Source organism: Pagrus pagrus (genome assembly GCF_965226575.1).
Source record: "Pagrus pagrus genome assembly, chromosome: 14".
NCBI classification, from domain to species: domain Eukaryota; kingdom Metazoa; phylum Chordata; class Actinopteri; order Spariformes; family Sparidae; genus Pagrus; species Pagrus pagrus.
This window is the reverse complement of record NC_140198.1, coordinates 19702907-19721045: the sequence shown is the minus strand read 5'-3', so window position 1 is coordinate 19721045 and position 18139 is coordinate 19702907. Positions and strand designations below refer to the sequence as shown.

Below are 18139 nucleotides of genomic sequence, written 5' to 3'. Positions count from 1 at the left end.
TTCCTCAAAACCTCGGCCGATTTTTTCAATAGCTTCCAGGTCTTTGGACCGATTGACTCGAAATTTCCCCCAAACGTGCTCCTGTACCGGCTGAACGAGACACAGCAGTCCCCGTTGGATTCGGGTGAAATTTGTATTTTTGGTGAATATTTTAGTCAGAGGGACAATCTCTCATGAGGCCTGGCTTAAGGCTGAGGCTAGGGTTAGGGTTAGGGTTAGGGTTAGTGATTGGCTGGACCGATTGACCCGAAATCGATCAGGCATGTCCTCCTCACTGGTGTAAGCAGGGTCGCCAGTTTTGGTTGGATTCCGGTGGAATTTGTATTTTACATGAATATTTTAAAGAAAAGACCATTTTTCACGAAAAAATACCCCGCCGATTTATTTCAATAGCTTCCAGGTCTTTGGACCGATTGACTCGAAACTTCTCCCAAACGTGCTCCTGTGCCGGCTGAACGAGACACAGCAGTCCCCGTTGGATTCGGGTGGAATTTGTATTTTTGGTGAATATTTTAGGGAAAGGGGCCATTTTAAATGAGGCTGGCTCAATAGAGAGGATTGATGAGTTTATTTTCCATTCATAATATGTCCCCCTCATTATATAATGTTGTCACATTCTTTACTAGAATAATTTAGGGGATCCACATAAGCGATGTTTCAAAAGATGTTGTAAAATTAAACACATTCATATACTAGTCACTATACTAGTCACTAAATATTTATAACCTTTTATTATTTATAACCTTTTATATTTTATACCTTTTTACATTTTATATATATTTTCTTTATTTTTATTTTATTCTCATTTTAACTAGCTTACTGTTCTGTGTTGTGCTATATATCTGTTAAATGTTGTTTTGTGTACAAATGCTCCACGTGCCTACCTTGAATTGCCCCCCGGGGACAAATAAAGTTTTTTGAATTGAATTGAATTGAATTGAATACTGGGAAAAGTGAGTGAGTGTCATTGTCATCCTTTAGGGATGCAGAAGATGCTGTCTATGGACGTGATGGTTACGACTATGATGGCTACCGTCTGCGTGTGGAGTTCCCTCGAAGTGGACGTGGAGGTGGAAGGGCAGGTGGTGGAGCTTCAGGACCCCCAAGGGGAAGGTATGGTCCACCTTCGCGATGCTCCGAGTACAGGGTTATTATCTTATTAACCTTTCAGTCGATTATCTTGTTACCTTTAGCGTAGTAAATGTTGAGATTCTGATGATCTGACACTCTTCCTTTCAGGTCTTCCTCCCAGTGGTAGCTGGCAGGACCTGAAGGATCACATGCGAGAGGCAGGTGATGTATGTTATGCTGATGTGTATCGAGATGGCACCGGAGTGGTGGAGTTTGTACGTAAAGAAGACATGACCTACGCTGTCCGCAAGCTGGATAACACTAAGTTTCGCTCTCATGAGGTAGGTGAGGTTGCAGGAAGGAATAGCTCTGGGACTATATTTTGAATTTTAAACTTTTTGTTCAAGGTAAGTCCTTAAGTGAAAAATGGAGAAGGTCAAATGGAAAAACTTGGACAGTAAGTAAAGGTACATTTTCTGATTGTAAGACCATAACACATTGCCTGATATGCATGCATGGAGTAGAGTACCTTTGTAAGATGAGAAACACTTTTTCATGTTGTTTTCATCCATGACAGCTATTTTTCCAATTCCTGCACATTTGTTTGTGTGTTTAGGGTGAGACGGCCTACATTCATGTGAAGATGGATGGTCTTCGCAGCCCCAGCTACAGTTGCTCTCGCTCAGGTAGCCGCAGTCGAAGCCGGAGCAACAGCGTGTCACGCAGCTACTCCCCACGTCGCAGCAGAGAGTCTCCACATTACTCGACGCACCGTTTCCGCTCGCGCTCTCGCACTTAAGACACACCTGACCTTGATTAAACCACCAGCCAGCTCAACCAGGCAATGCATCTTGGAGTGGAGAAGACAAACACATCTCCATGGACCATTTGCTGTCTTATGTGTTTGCTGTTTCTCTTGTTGTGTATTCCTATTTCCCCAGTTTTCTGTTTTTAATTTATTTTACATTTCTTATTTGACCAGATACTATTGGTTGAAACACTCTGATCTGTGTGCATCACCCTCTTCCTTATATTTCTATTATCCTTTTCCCTTTTCTCAGTGTTTCCTTTTCCCCACAGAACGATCAGATCAAGATATGCCCCTTTTCGGTACTTTTCCTCCTCTCATTCTAGGTTGTGTTGAAGGAATTGGTATCTTTTTGGAGGGTTCATTATTTACTTTCTGCTTTAGTTTTTTTGTGGGGGGTGGTGGTATATTTATATATATTTTCTTGGTCTTGCATTTACTTTTGTACTTTGACCCTCTCGTGTGTCTCTCTGTAGAGTTCAGAGGAGCAGGATAGGATGGAAACAGGAAAAGGAAACACAGTTCATATTAGGATAAACAGGAGGAGGACGGCTGTATGACGGCCTCTCAACTCTGAAATCTTCGTAAAATAAGGCTCAAGTCTTTTTTTTTTTTTTTTTTTACTCTGAATATATGCTTGGAAATAGTTGAGCACTGTTACCAAACTTTTGTCATTGTATTACATGTTTTGTTATGTAATAGTTGCCGTATTTGTGCATGCACCCATTCTATTGTAAATACCCAGCAGGGTTACTGGCCTTCTGTCAGGAGCCCTTAAATCCCAGTAGTTTTTCACTCTGGTCCTGCAGTTTTTTCAAAAGCATATTAAAAAGCTGTGTTGGGTAAGGTAGTAGATCCAGTGGTCATTGGCGTTTCTGCTTTTGCTCATCTCTTAGTATCCGAAGTAATTGCTAGTTTTTTGAGGATTGATTATATCTTATTTTATTTCAGTATTTTCTGAAGGTCTGATTCTAACTTGCCTCCTTCTCTTTGGTTCTGCTGGTATTCTGAAGGTTTGGACTGGGCTCATTGTCTCCCTATTCCGGAGCCGGATCAGGAATCAGGATTAGGATTAGGCTTCGGGATGGATACAAGGAGCAGGAGCATTTTTTACCGAGAGAGGATCCCAACCCCCATCAAACCGGAAGCATTGTAGTAAAATATGTAACTAAATTGGCATTCAAACAAGTCAAAAGAAAATGTTTCTTTTTGTGCGGGACCTTGCCTTTTTTTAATAAGAGGAGCAAAGCTTGGATCAAAACCAGGAGGAGGGCTGGGAGGTGCAGGATGGATCCACGCACGTAAGGAGAGTGGTAAACAGTAGAGGAGGGAGGACGGGGAGGGAAAAAGGGAATGTGACCTTTATGTGTTTTTTTCCCTCTTAGGTGGGTTTTGTGATGCAGCAGATACATTTTGGTTTTGCTAAAAAATAATCTCAAGTATCTTTAAGCTTTGTTCTCTTCAATAAAAGTTCAGTTAATAGTTTCATATCATTGTGTTTTTCTCTTTCTTTAGTACCTGTTCTGTAGTTGCAAAATTCAGAGATTATGTTGTCCATCTAAAAGATTCTAGTGGGATGACGGTAATTTAAAATCACAGACAAGATGAAAAGCTCTAATAACTTTAGCCTTATATTGTCTGACTACACATCTCACTGGTACAATGTTCTGCTTTGGTTAAGGGCCTTTGTTCTTTAAATTTATACCGGCTCATCTAAAGCATATTTAAAATTCAATGTATTTACCTCAAATAAAATTGAAATGTGTTAACTGTTTTTTCTCAGAACAAATTCCCTTTTCAATGGATCAGTTATTGTTGTGTGACAAGCTAACAGGAACGTTGAACCCACTTCTGCAGGAGCAGGGTTTTTATTTTAATTGTAATCAAACATTAATTAAAAATATCAGCAACAATTCCTATTTGGCTCCAAACAAAGAAAGAAGGTCAGTGTCATTCTGGTGTGCCTGAAGGTGTTAAAGCAGAAAGGAAATTCATACGGTAAAATAATATTATTGATATGTGAAGAGGAAATGATTTTATGTCTCCCACCACCTGCAATAACACAGAAACAAGCAGTCCAACACAGGAAACCTGACTGTAACCATCATCACTATATTCTAATCCTCACCCTTCACTGTCCTCATAAAAAAAAACAACTGAATATGCAAATTGATTGACACCTGGCTCAGATGGGGCCTCGCCACGAACCCTTAAGGTGTGTGCAGACCAACGTTGTGATGTGTGTTAACTGCACACATCACAAGTCGGGGACTTGGAGACCTCAGGCCCATAGCTCTCACCTCTCAGCTTATGAAATGCTTTGAAAGAGTTGTCCTGGGGCATTTTAGCAGGTTGGTTTCTGCATACCAACACCCACTCCAGTTTGTAAACAAGAAGGGTTTGGGACTGGATGACGCTTTACTTGATATGCTTCATTGAATCTACTGCCATTTAGAGTCAGCTGGTGCAATCCAACCGCATATTTTAACCCAAAATGTTTTTATTGTTAAATGACACCACGGTTGCATAGGTTTTGGACTACCTCACACCTGGACCCAGGCATGTAGGGCTTGGTGGTAAAGTATCCAATACTATTGTGACCAACACAGGTTTCTCTAAAGAACTGTTTTGTCCCCGTTTTTATTCACCCACCTTGTATACCTCAGACTGCAGGTTGAGGCCAGCAGCTGGCTGTCACCTGCAAACTTTCTGATGATTCTGCTCTTGATGGCTTCATCCACAAAGACAATCACAAAGCTTACCAACAGAACATAGAGGACACTGTCATGTGGTGTAATGAGAACCATTTAATTTTAGAAGACCAAAGAGCTTATTACTGATTAGAAAGAAACAAGGTTGCTGTGACCCATGTCTTGATTAAAGATGAGGGCAGTCAGGTGGTTTCCTCTTACAAGTATCTCGGTGTCCCTGTGGATAATAAGCTGGACTGGAAAAAAAGCACCAGCGCCATACAAGTGCCCAGTCCAGACTATTTTTCTTCAGGAAGCTCAGGTCCTTTAATGTCAGCAAGTCACTCTGGCATGTATTCTAGCTAGCATCTTGTTTTGTGCTGTTGTTTGCTGGGGTGTGGATTAAGCTCAGAGGGGTGGAATAAGATCAATAAATGATCAGGAAGGCAGGATCCATTATTGGCGTGACCCCTGACTCTCTTGATGTGGTCCTGGAACAATGGATGGACAGGAAGCGCAAGAGTATCACACAAAATGTGGACCATCCAATGTACAGTGTTTTTGTGAGCTGAAGAGCTCCTATGAGAGATTCAGGACTTTCTTTAAGATTTTTTTTTAACTAACATTGTTGCTGGCTGTCACTGTTAATTGAAGTGATGACGACATTTTGTTGATGACTTAAACTGTGATCCAACTAAGTACTGTGGAATGATGCTAGCCATGAATGTTGAATATGTTATGGTGCAGCCATATTGATGTTTCCAGTATTTATTATTTATGGTGCTGTGCTCTCCTCTTATTTTGTGCTGCCTTGAGATGTGTATGTCTTCTTTATTATCATCCTACTTGTTGTCTTACATGTATGGTGACACTATGCTTCCCTCTTGAGGGATTATATAGTAAATCGTTATCTGAATACTTCTCCCAGTGGTCTAATGTAAATGCAAATTGTCATCCCGATGACAGGCTACCACCGATGGACCGGTTCACCTGGATTGATCACTCCCTCCGAGAGAAAACGAGGGAGGGGTGAAAACGGTGCATTCTGGGTTGAAATAAGATGCGGGCAGCGTCCGCGAGTGAAAAACGCCGTCACCAGGGTGGCGGCCTCACTCCAGCCAATCAGATCGCGGCTGTGATGTGGAGGGCGGGGCAGAGACGCACGCTGTCCTTCCATAAATGAACGAAAGATTGTACAGCTGCCAGCTTCAAACGCTTCTAAACACAATAAACCAACTGCGCGGAGAGACGGTAAGAGTTGAATTCATTTATGATAGTGTTGTGTCGTCAGTGTTTACTGCTAATATAACCTGTGTACTGTAGCAGGTGAGAGGGACACTGACGCTGCTGTGCGCTTGCATGCTAATCTCGCCTGAGCTTCTCCTTCTTCAGGACAAATCCATCCTGAGAGGCTGTATGAATGGACTTTATTTGCCATGGTTGTGTAAAAACCTGACAACTTGAGCTGAATGGAAGGAGTAATGTTTGGTGCCATATATGTACAGAAATGGTTCCTTCACTAGCAGCAGTAAACCAAAGCAGCTGCATCTTTTACAATAATGTTTCTCAGTTATGCATGTCGTGCCAGCACCCTTTTGTTAACTGATGCTCACAGACATTGTATCCATGTCGTTAACCCACATTACTGAGGTCTCTATAAATGAACTAAGTGGAATATAGAACAGTGAGTCTCTATGCATCTGAGGGAGGGTTTGTCCTCCAGTTCTCCAGATGACTTCCTGTTTCATGAGGCCTCCCATCCACTAAATTGGAGAAGGTGCCAGCCTCATTTAGCCTCTCATTTGTAAATCATGTAAATCATCATTCCAAAAAGCAAATCAGTAGACTCATAACTATAGCAGGTGACTGTTTCTATAGGCAAATGGTTGTGACTTATTTTATTTTTATTTTTTGTCTCTTTTGCAGTCATAAATCGCCATCATGAGTGAGAAGAAGGCAGTGATCAAGAATGCTGACATGTCAGATGACATGCAGCAGGATGCTGTGGACTGTGCCATGCAGGCTATGGAAAAATACAACATCGAGAAGGATATTGCTGCTTATGTCAAAAAGGTAGATCGGCTTAAGATTTAATCCATAGAAATGTGTTCAGTCATTATCTACTCGCCCTCATGCTGACAGGAAGTCCGGTGAAGTTTCGTAGTCCGCAAAACCTTTCTAGAGCTTCAAAGCAAAACCGTGTTGCAGCATCCTCCTAAACAACTGAAGTAGATGGGGACTTGGTTTTAAAACTGACGTGGCTCCATGCAGCTTGTTTAGTGTAATCCAAGTCTCAGAACACCATGAGATCCCAAACTGATTTGAAAAAACTATTTACAGCCTCCTTTCGTGGTAAACAGGTTCACCCTCATCAGATGGAATGTGCGTTAACGATGTTATCGTAGCAGCTACAGTAAAGATTTCTGCTTTAAAAATGGGTGTAAAGTCTTTATTCAAATCGATTTGGGATCTCGAGACTTAACGGGATTTAAGCCGGATGAGTTGTATGAAGCCGTTGTTTTTTCTTTTCTTTTCTTTTCTTTTCTTTTTTTTTTAAAACGAGTCCCCATCTACTTTAGCTGTTCAGTAGAATGCTTCAACACTGTTTTGCAGTGAAGCTACAGAAATTTTTTGCGGACTACGCAACAATAACTACTCTCCATTGTCATGAGGCCGAGTAGATCGGAACTGAATTTAAATTTGTGCAAACTGTTTCTTAACGGCCTTTTATATCTATTGCGTGTTAATTATTATTGTCCCCTGCAGGAGTTTGACAAGAAGTACAACCCCACATGGCACTGCATTGTTGGGAGGAACTTCGGCAGCTATGTGACGCACGAGACGAAGCATTTCATCTACTTCTACCTGGGCCAAGTGGCCATTCTGCTTTTCAAGTCAGGCTGAATTCCAAACATTCCCTCCAAAAACTACTTTTAATTCAGCCATTAATTCTTTGTGCCACGCTGTACATTCGCTGCCATCTCTCTGCAGACATGCTTTCCTCCTGGTTTCCTGCTTGCTTCAGTCGGTTATTGTTTACCACCTACAACACTACCACCATGGGTGGATGGCGCTTTAGTCATGCCTGGACTGGAGGTGCTGTTCATAAAGAATGTAAAACTAATCCCCCATGCCTGCTCTGAGTCAACATTTGCACATCTGACAGACTCGCCACGCCTCATAATTTCTGGATGTTGGTTTTTTTGCTGTGCGTTGATGCGCGGATCTTGTACATTGTTTCATATGTTGTATAATAACTTATTTTCCATTGAATTAAAAAGAGCAACAGACAGTTTTTGTTGAAATGCCTTTAATTTTCAGTGTTGACTGAGATTGAATAAATATGCCAAGACTGTTGCTTACACTTAATAAAGAATATCACCTGCTAAGAGATGTACGGTTTTGTACATGCTTGAACATTCCTGTTTTCACTTCACTTGTGAATATTTACAATGTTACTGTTTATCTCTGGACTGTAATTTAGTGTGCAGTTTGGTATTGTGATATTTTCAACATGTTCAGCACAAAACAACTTTGAAACAGTAAACTGGTTCAAAATGTGTCTGCTGTGTATGTGTGACTTTGCTTCACTTGTGTATTCAATAATCAAATGTTGTGACATCTTGTTGGGCTAGGTAGTGTATTTGTCTCCTGATCATAATATTGCGAATTATGATACACAATTGTGTTTGTTAAAGCTACAAAGAGAGAAGGGTCAGGAAAACAGTTTCCAGATGCAGGCAACACTGCTATATCAAAACAAGCTGATGTAGGTACTTACAAGGATCATAGTGTTTCTACTTGTGGCCACAAAATAAAAGCAAAACCACTCTATGCACTCTACCTGCTGAGGAGACTCATCTTTTGGAATGAAAGGGCACTCTTCGTTTTAAAAGACCTGAGTCTTCAGTATCTCAATGCTCACCAGATGTTCACCAGTGTCAGGGGGAATGCCTACACCTGTGGAAATCCACCACCAGCTCTTTGGTCTCTGGTAACAAGGTAAAAAAAAACAAAAAACAGCTGAGACTGATAAGCAGCATCCTGTGAGATTCTTATACTATTTCAACATGAAGTGAAAAATGTAGTCGGCACAATTATGATAAATTATCATAAAGTTAAGCTGTGAAATGAAGCAGGTGTTGAGTGTATGCAAGTAACAACAACTCACATGTGGTATTATACACCATTATTTCCTTTTTGTTTGAAACAAAACAAAACAAAAACTTTTGTACCTTCCCACTTCCTTGTTGAATCTGATCATTCAAGGTAAAATGGCAGCTTGTGGCAATGAATTCATGTTTTCTCTGCTGTTGTACCTGGTAAAAAAAAAGGTCAGATACTTAAGCAGAGTCTGAGTTGAGGTTGAGGATGAGGTTTCCGCCCTCAGGCCTTCTTCAAGATCATGACCGATCAGTCTTGATACGTCATTTAATTAAAGAAAACTGCATATGAAGCCAGAGTGTGTGAAACTTTTTTCACGTTCTAGTCTGTTGTTAGTGATCAGCTTCTCATTTAAGTACTTGGTATGTGTAACCTCTCCATGATAGAGGTGATTTGTCTAAACAACAATATGGATCTGCTTTTGGCAATTAGTTCACTTCAGTTGTTTTTGGTCTCAACCTCATATGCTGTTTCAGAGTGTGTGAATCAAGGAGACTTGTGATCGAACCCAAACATGTTCTGTTTGCTCAGGCTCGGTTCACCTGTCACCCTTCTAAGTTAATCCTTTTAACTTAATGTTGCAGAAACAGTTCAAGGCAGGACTTCATATCTTCAGCACTCACCACCGCTGTTGGTCCTGAGATCATTTTTATTACAGGCCACAAAACATTTACATTCTCTGCTATGCACCTTTATACAAATACACAAAACTCAACAGGAACATATATACAAAGTAATCAAACGGTACAGGCCTAAATATATAAAAGAGGCAGTTATGAACGTGATTAACTATTGAAATGATGGGGGCGGGACTAGATAAGCATCTGCTTCTCCCGCTTTCCCTTTCGGCCATGTGTACTACCTTGTTTTAACTAAGATGATGTGTGATGATGACTGTCTAATAACATGCCGAAATAAATAAATAAAAAAAAAAATAAAAAAAAAAAAAAAAGAAATACTTCATTTAAACCTCTGTTAAATGCAGACCTTTCTCTTGTAATGGTGTATTTTTCATGTTCGTATCATATTGCTTATTAGATATAATTTATGGTAGTTTGTTGATCATCTGTTTCTGAGGGAGATTGTTATCAGCATCTCGTTCCAACTGTAGGGGGCAGTAATGAGCCAAACATCTGGATGTCGAGCTTGAAATAAAGACCGAAAACCACCAAGCAAGTGAAATACTTCCGAGTCCAAAAATATGGCGGCTCAGACCGGGTTGTCAGAACCGGCCCTTGTGAGCCGTAGCGATGTCCCTGCTTTCCGTCCGGTGGCTCTTTCCGCGGAGGCCGCCCCGTTCGCTCCGCTCGGGTCGGACGGTTGGCGGCTCGGCTCACTGTCCGACGCCGAGAAACAGTTCTCCCGCTGCGCAGCGAGACTCAGAGCCCTGAGAGCAGACTCGGGCCAGCTGAGAGAGGAGCTCAACCTGCTGTTCGACCAGCTCCTGTCCGAAAACTACAACCGAACCTTTGAGCCCAACATCAACATCCGAGCGGAGGTAACAAATACTCATGTTGGTCTTGTTTTGACGTCTGTGTTTAACGTACCGGTCGATGCTGGAAGCTCAGAAAAACCTAAAAAAAAAACTAAAAAAGTTTAGTCCAAGTTGCTGCCAGAGTTGACATGAAGAAACTAGGCCTACGTATGAGGGTGTGCCTGAGTAAAATTGCTTGAATATTGGTGACATGATAATAAAATGCTCACTAGTACCAGTATCTCTTGATGCCTTAAAGCAAAAAGTAAGTGTAAGCTAATTAAATCATGTAGCTTTGTTTTGTCTCTAAATAAATGTTGTTCCTCATACACCTTATCAACCAGTGAGCAGCCGCACTAAACGTCATGGCAGCTACCCAGTGCCCTAGCAACCACGCAGAACACCCTAGCAACCACGCAGAACACACTTAAATCAAGCTATCCAGCACCCCATCAGTATGTTATAGAGCATTGTCTTACCAACTATTTAGCAACACAACAACATTTTTGTTCTGTCAGCAAACACACCTAAAATGACTTCAGAAAAGCTAGCCTTTCCTCTTTGTGTCCTAGCTTATTCAACAAACATGATATCCGTTATTGATTTGTTGCAATGAAGGACATTCTTGGATGTGCTGAGCCTCTTACTTTCCTTTTCAGGATGTGTGCAGTCTGCTCAGACACACCAGCGGTCTTGTGCCGCTGAGTCAAGAACATTTAGTCATCAAACTGTGCCAGCTTGTACATCATCTACTCAATCAGCTCAAGGTAACAGCTAGCCTTGTGGTGCTTATATTACACATGTACTTGTGTGCTGACCATGACTGTGCATGTCAATGTGCTGTACTTTTTCAACCAAGCGGGTAATGTCAGATTTTTCTTACGTCTGTTCTTTCTAAAGGTAATAATGGATGAGCAGACATTGGACGTGTTGGTGAACTATACTGCCGGTGCACTCAAAGTGTGCAGTACGTGGACGCACTCAGATGTCCTCCTGGCACTCTCCACAATAGTGTATGGCAATGGACCTCAGTGCCACCAGGTACGTATTTGTACAAACTTTGTGAAAGTTTGTTGTGTGATGTAATAACTGTTAGTGAATGTTTACGTTGAGTTGTTTTTTCTTAATTATAGCACCTCAGCCACTTGCTGGGTGAAGACGGAGTCCTACTGCTGTACAGTTCTCCTACTCAGCCAAATATGGAGCTCCGTCGTGTTGGCCTTACCTGTATGGCCAACATCTGTCTCAGGTAGACTTGTAGCTATTTTACGGTGCAGTAGTTGTATTTCTGTTCTGATTTCTCAGCAGTGTTTTAAATCTTAAAGTTAGGGTTCACAGCTCCCAATCCCAACGCCAGAATGAATTGTTGTTTCTCTCCAGGATGCCTGGTCAGCCACCTTTGGATGATCAGTACAGAAGTGTATCTTTCAGTGTCTTTCTGAAAACACTGCAGTCACCAAAGCCTCCCAACACTGATGAGCTCTTCTACTGCATGGTATGTAAAATCGCTGTGTTGTGGATAAGAAATTTAATTGGAAAAATACATATAATCATAGTTGACCCTTGTCTGCTCTTGTGTCCTTGGTGCAGGTTGTCCAGGCAGCACTGAAGGGGCTTCAGTGCTGTCTCTCAGGTGGGAAGTGGAAATTTGGTGGAGCAGAGGAGCTTGGGTCTGTTCTGGCCTCACTTAAGGTAAAAAAAAAGAGTAACATTTGCATATTTTTGTATTGATTTAGCATCATTTATCATTTGTCACCTATCTCACACAAACATTACCTGACAGTATATATTGTACATGTTTTCTGCAGAGGCTCATGTTCCAGGGAGCTCCAGGTGTGAATGTCGAGTGGCCGGCTGTGTTTTACCCAGCTCCTCTTCCTCAGTACGAGGGTGTCTCCACACCAAAACCAGCTGAAGCATCAAAATCTGAGACACAGAAGGATGCCACTGTTTCAGGCAAAAACTCCGGGGTAAGAAAAGCCTTTATTATTTTTATTGGTATATGCAACAGTGTATGAAGTGGTAAATTCATGAGAAAAAAAACTCAAAAAGTTATGTGAATACTTTCATATTCCTGAAGATTGTAAGGTCAGTACTTTGCAAGAAATAACACAGAAATTCTCTGAGATCCAAGTCATAAATGTATGAGAAAAAACTTGGAAAAATTGTGTCTTTTCTCTGAATATTACCCCCTTCCCCTGCCACCGTATTTTTTAAATTTTCATAAATTTTTTTTACCTACTTTGGCCTTAATACGCTGTTGTAGGTATAAATTCTAGTAAGGTCTGCTTTAAAGTCAGCAATGAAAAACAGATTTGGTTGAAATGTTTTTTCTCCTCAGAATAAAAAGAGGAAATCCAGAGGGAAGGGGAAGAAGACGAGCACTGAGGAGAGCAGAGGGGATGATGGAGAGGAAGATGACAGAGAAGCAGTGCCTGTACTTCAGAAAGGAGGGGGAAGAGATGGAGGCCAGGTGGAGGCAGAGTCCAAAATCTCTGCTCCGTCTCTCTACCCCTCCTGGAAAAGAACCAGTTCTGACTCTGAGTTTTCCGACCCAGAAGGCAGCGTGCAGTGCAAATTAAGGTACAAAGAGACAAGGTTGATGCCTCTTGAAGATTAAGAGATCTTCAAATAGCACTCACACGCTACATTCACTCCAACTTTTGTTCTCTCAGGCTTTACCATGGTCATGTGCGTCAGGGAGCACTGCACTGTTTGCTAGCGGTGGTGAAAGGTGTAGAGAAGAGGACTCTGTATGGGTACTGGTCCTCCTTCATCCCTGACTCTCCCCCTATTGGGGGACAGCCGCCTCTCACTCTCCTGACAATCATACTGAAAGACCCCTCACCAAAGGTACAACATGGCCCTGCTTGTGTTACAGTTCTGTTCTTTTGTGCCTCTGTTACAGTACAGCATCCGTCTCTTTCCTCTCCCTCCAGGTGCGTGCGTGTGCGCTTCAGGTGTTGTCGGGCCTGCTGGATGGCTCCCGTCAGTTCCTGGCTGTAGCTGAGGACACGGCGTCTCCTCGTACATCTTACACCCCTTTCTCCTTCTTGCTCGCCACTGCTGTCAGAGAGCTGCACCGTGCTCTCAGTCTGGCTCTGCTGGCGGAGACCTCCCCTCAGACACTCACACAGGTCATAAAGGTAAGAATACATGAGCTTGATGACACTTAACCTCTGAAAGTTTTCATCTGTGTGTATTGCTACTGCAGCCATGTTTGCTTTAACACATTTCTATGCACATTTTGAAGTACAGCTTATCTCTACCTTCCTTGTCTGTTAGTGTCTGGCCTACCTGGTGGCAAACGCTCCCTACCACCGTCTCAGACCTGGTCTGCTCAGCCCGCTCTGGAAGCAGATGCGTCCCTATGTGCGCCACAGAGGTCTGTATTCATCGGTGCACTGCACAAAGTTTAAAGAGCACACTTTCATGCACCATGCTGCTTTCAACACAACTGCTCTCTGTCTTTAGATGTGAACGTTCGTGTGTCAGTCCTGACTCTTTATGGGGCTCTGGTGACGACTCAAGCTCCTCTCCCTGAGGTGCAGCTCCTCCTCCGACAGCCAGAGGGCAGCAGCAACGCTGGCTCATTCACGCCAAAGGACTCAGCCCTCAGCTGGAGAAAAAGAGATGGTGTGTCCTCGCCCTCTCGCACGCCAGTCACAGCCTCCCCCCGTGGACCCCGCACACCAGCGGAAGAGGACAGTTCCCCGCCATGGCTGCTGCAGCTGTGTGTGTCACTAGTGACTCAGCCCAGAGAGGACCAATCAGACAGTGAGGGGGTGGGGACAGGAGGAGGCCTCGCTTTAGAGCCATCCCCTGTTCGACTAGAGGCTTTACAGGTGAGAGATAATGGGTGAGACAGAGAAAAGACAAGAGACATTCCTGAAGATGTTTTTTTTTTTTTAAATTGGTCCTGTGTGTTTCAGGTCATGTCCCACATGGTGCGTGGCTACTTCTCTCTTGCCCAGGCATGTCTGTGTGAGATTGGGCAGGTTAGCGCTCGTTGCCTTGGGGAGATTGACCCCTCCATACAACTGCATGGAGCAAAGGTGAAACCTTCAAGTCTCTCTCTCTCCAACTCTGCCCAGGTGTTCAAGCCTCGGCATTACATTTGTGACTGCATTCTCCATGGTTGTGATGTTATTGGGATGTTAAGAACTGTCCAGACAGAGATATAAAACCCTGGTGAAATACCCAAAATCTGTGGTACTAAAATGGTTGTCTCCAGGAACATATTCTGCCAGGATGACATACACACAGAATCACAAGTTGTAAACAATATCAGTCAATGCTGTCCCAGCTGGTAAATATTTTAAAAAGACATAGGCAACAATCAGGTCATGATCAGTGCACTGATATCTATGTCTGATATCTGTTTTTATTTAGTTACTGGAGGAGTTGGGGACGGGAATAATCCAGCAGTACAGGGCGGAGAACAACGTGCCTGAGAGCTCGAGGGTCCCCATGAGCCGAGTGAGTACAAACTGCCTTTATATTCAACGACAGTGGAAACCTCTTCTACTAATCATGTCTCTCCTGGTCAAATTGGTTATATCCGTTCCCAGTTTGCGAGATTCCCTTTGGTCCTTGTGCTGTGTCTGCACTCATCAGTGCCTTTGAACAGTATATAATCTGAATGAGAGAGGAAAAACTAAACATGATATATTAATGAGTTTTAATTTCATGTATGGTGCATGGTGTAGGTGGTGCTGTTTTGGTCAGAGGTCTTGAGTGGTCCTCTGAACCGAGCGCTGCAGAACGAACAACATCCCACGCTGCAGACGAGCGCCTGCGACACGCTCTCCTCCATCCTGCCGCAGGCCTTCGCACAGCTGCCAGTGAGTTCCCCTTTGATTGGACACAAGTTAATACTAACCTCCATGAAGCGCCACATCTGACATTCAGTGTTGTTTTTAAGGACAAGACTCAGCTGATGTGCATCACCGTGCTGCTGGGGCTGACCTACAGCGAAAACTATCTGGTGAAGACCGCAGCTGTCAGAGCTTTGGGAGTCTACATACTGTTCCCCTGTCTGAGAGAGGTAGGACAAATTAAATACTGAGCTACATGTTTCTGAACCACAAGGACCTGTTTTACAGGTTGTGATATTTTTCTCTCTCTCTTTTCAGGATGTGATGTTCGTGGCGGACACAGCCAACACCATCCTTGCTGCCCTCGATGATCGATCTCCAAACGTCCGTGCCAAGGCAGCCTGGTCCCTGGGCAACCTCACAGACACACTTATTGTTAATATGTAAGAAAACACAGATACAAAGTGCTGAGTGAATGCTTTAGAAATCACCAAATGCATCTTTATAACTACAATAAAGAAATCAAAATGTATTTTTCAAAATAAAAGACAATAAAGGGGTTTTAAGAATAAGATTTTTTTATTCCTTAGATAACTGATTTAAATAAAACCTGTCTAATATACTATTCAAGGTTTATAGTCTGGTATTTGAGATTTTATTGTATTTCTGTTTGTCTCCTGTCTCTTTATCAGGGAGAGTGTAGGTGTGGACTTCCAAGAAGAGTTATCGGACATGCTGCTGCTCAAGATGTTGCAGGCAGCCACCCGAGCATCGGCTGACAAAGACAGAGTGAGAGCATTCACACTTTTAAACGCAGCAGCAAAGCACAAATGTTCAGATTTGTTAACTTTTGCAATATTTTGTTCTGCTATGAAGTATTTTAAAAATGAATCTGTTTGGGGCTGAGGCAACAGCTGAATCTATAAGGATGTGTAACATGCGAAACAAGGAGTCTCTTTTTTTTTGATTGGCTCCCATTTCTCTGAACTTGTTTCCTCTCTTCTACCCCTCCAGGTGAAGTCAAACGCGGTGCGAGCACTCGGGAATCTGCTTCATTTCCTGCGTCAGAGTCAGCTGAGCCGGGCTGTGTTCCAGCGACCACTGGAAGACGCGGTCCGTGCTCTGGTTAAAACTGTCCAATCAGACGCCACTATGAAGGTCCGGTGGAATGCCTGTTACGCATTGGGAAATGCTTTCAGAAACCCTGCCTTGTCACTCGGTAAGCATTCACCTGTGTTTGCCCTTGCTATGAATTGGTTAGCCTGGCTCTGTGACAATTCTTCCAACCAGGGTTTAAAGGAGTAGTTCGATATTTTGGCAAATATGCTTATTTGCTTTCTTGTCAAAAGTTAGAGAAGAAGATGAACACCAATCTCTTAATTAAATATAAAACTACAGCCATAAGATGGCTGGCTTAATGCCAAACTGGAGATACAAGTAGTAGCTTTAGTGGTTCCTTTAGTTTTCCTTTGGACAGAATCAGGCTAGCTATTTTCTCCTGCTTCCAGTTTTTATGCTAAGCTAAACTAGCTTCCTGCTGATGTGAGAATGAGAGTGGTATGTTCTTACACAACTTTCTCCAAAAAGGGGGATGAGCTTATATCACCCTCAAGTTTTATTATTTTAATTTGATATTTTTCCCTCTCAGATTCAGCCCCGTGGTCTGGTGACGCATTCTCCTCCCTCTGCCATGTTGTCACTTCCTGTAAGAACTTCAAGGTGCGGATCAAGTCTGCCGCTGCCCTGGCAGTCCCCAGCCACCGTGGTTGCTACGGGGACACGGAGCGGTTCAGCTGCGTGTGGCATTCGCTGGCTAAAGCACTGGAGAACAGCGAAGACACAAATGACTTCTTAGAGTACCGCTACAGCGCCAGCCTGCGACACACGCTCTCACAAGCTCTCCTACACCTGCTCAGCGTCAGCCAGCCGCAGGACATGCCAGCCCTTGGGGCATCACTGGCTGGGGAGGAGGGGAGGGGCATCAAAGAGCATTTGATCAAATATGTCAGAGCGGAGGACAGAGGAGGAGAAGGGGAGCAGGGAGATAAAGAAGCAGGGGGGGACAGTTCTACTCCTCAGCAGAGAGTTGGAGGTCTGCAGCAGACTCTGATCAGACTGAAGGAGTTGAAGGCTGAAGCAGAGGAGGAGAGGGGTAACGAGGTGGTGGTTCAGTTTCTGGAGGATTTGCTGAAGTCCTGTGAAGAGCCATAAAGAGTCTTTAATTTCCAGGCGCCGCTCTGACTTTCATAAAACTGTCTCAGATCACGAAGGCTGAAATTCTCAGGTTGGACAGATCAGAGGAGAAATGTCCAACCACAAACTAAGTGGTCACTGAGGGTAAAGGTTATGTAACAAGGAGCCATCAGACTGTGACTTTTTTATGTTCATTTCAGGACGTTGTGAAGTTTGTGCCTTTTTATATCGTTGTATCACTTTTATGGACCAAAGGTGCAGTCAGCGATTCTAATCTAAACTTTATGGCAAATTCAGTGCATATCTGGGAAACAAATAACTGGGCTCAGACAGAGCCACACAACACTACTCCAGCCAATCAACAACAGGGGAACCAGTCGCACTCAGATGACGACCTCCTCCTCTGCTTCTGTCGGCTACTCGCTCTCATTATAAAAAAAATGGAGATGCACCTTACCAACTTGGTATTAAAATATTTCACTTGTTACAGCAAACCTCACGTTGTTTACCTTGGACTTACAAATCTTTGCCTGTATAATTGTATTTATTTAATTTACCATTGAACAGCGGACGCTTGATGAAGTTAGTAGTGAAATTATGTTTTGAGAACAAATTATTGGTTCATTATAGACTGAGATTATGGGTGATCATTTGTTGTTCATTGACTTTCAGTGGAATCATGTTGTGTTGACTTTCAACGGAATCATGATGTGTCAACTTTCAATGGAATCATGTTGTGTTGACTTTCAACGGAATCATGTTGTGTTGACTTTCAACGGAATCATGTTGTGTTGACTTTCAACGGAATCATGTTGTGTTGACTTTCAACGGAATCATGTTGTGTTGACTTTCAACGGAATCATGTTGATCGCATATTTGGTGGCCTGAACATACCCCAAAACTCACCAAACTTGGAACATAC

At 42.9% G+C, this 18139-nt stretch overlaps 3 protein-coding genes and 1 long non-coding RNA gene across 4 annotated transcripts; 3 read left to right on the top strand and 1 right to left on the bottom strand.

The window, feature by feature from the left end:
* Window positions 1-652: 652 nt before the first annotated feature.
* On the top strand, window positions 653-1870 carry LOC311269073 (serine/arginine-rich splicing factor 1B-like; the record flags this gene model as incomplete). The annotated part of the gene is made up of 4 exons (XM_084373052.1): window positions 653-669; window positions 982-1194; window positions 1253-1412; window positions 1688-1870. 4 exons carry the CDS (start codon window positions 653-655, stop codon window positions 1868-1870), a joined length of 573 nt encoding a protein of 190 aa, XP_084229178.1.
* Window positions 1871-5707: 3837 nt separating this feature from the next.
* dynll2b (dynein, light chain, LC8-type 2b) lies at window positions 5708-8131 on the top strand. The gene is made up of 3 exons (XM_084374522.1): window positions 5708-5820; window positions 6496-6642; window positions 7336-8131. The coding sequence occupies exons 2-3, from the start codon at window positions 6511-6513 to the stop codon at window positions 7471-7473; spliced, it is 270 nt and encodes an 89-aa protein (XP_084230648.1). The 5' UTR covers window positions 5708-5820; window positions 6496-6510; the 3' UTR covers window positions 7474-8131.
* Window positions 7985-10545, bottom strand: LOC311269956. The gene is made up of 2 exons (XR_014624169.1): window positions 10281-10545; window positions 7985-8888 (listed from the first exon to the last, which is right to left on the bottom strand). It is a non-coding gene; the product is annotated as an uncharacterized lncRNA (long non-coding RNA).
* Window positions 9718-17716, top strand: heatr6 (HEAT repeat containing 6). The gene is made up of 20 exons (XM_084374517.1): window positions 9718-10231; window positions 10867-10974; window positions 11108-11248; window positions 11341-11456; window positions 11588-11702; window positions 11798-11899; window positions 12016-12177; window positions 12549-12790; window positions 12883-13060; window positions 13147-13353; window positions 13493-13592; window positions 13682-14052; window positions 14140-14262; window positions 14600-14686; window positions 14917-15051; window positions 15132-15254; window positions 15343-15467; window positions 15717-15813; window positions 16039-16243; window positions 16673-17716. The coding sequence occupies exons 1-20, from the start codon at window positions 9935-9937 to the stop codon at window positions 17233-17235; spliced, it is 3597 nt and encodes a 1198-aa protein (XP_084230643.1). The 5' UTR covers window positions 9718-9934; the 3' UTR covers window positions 17236-17716.
* Window positions 17717-18139: the final 423 nt, after the last annotated feature.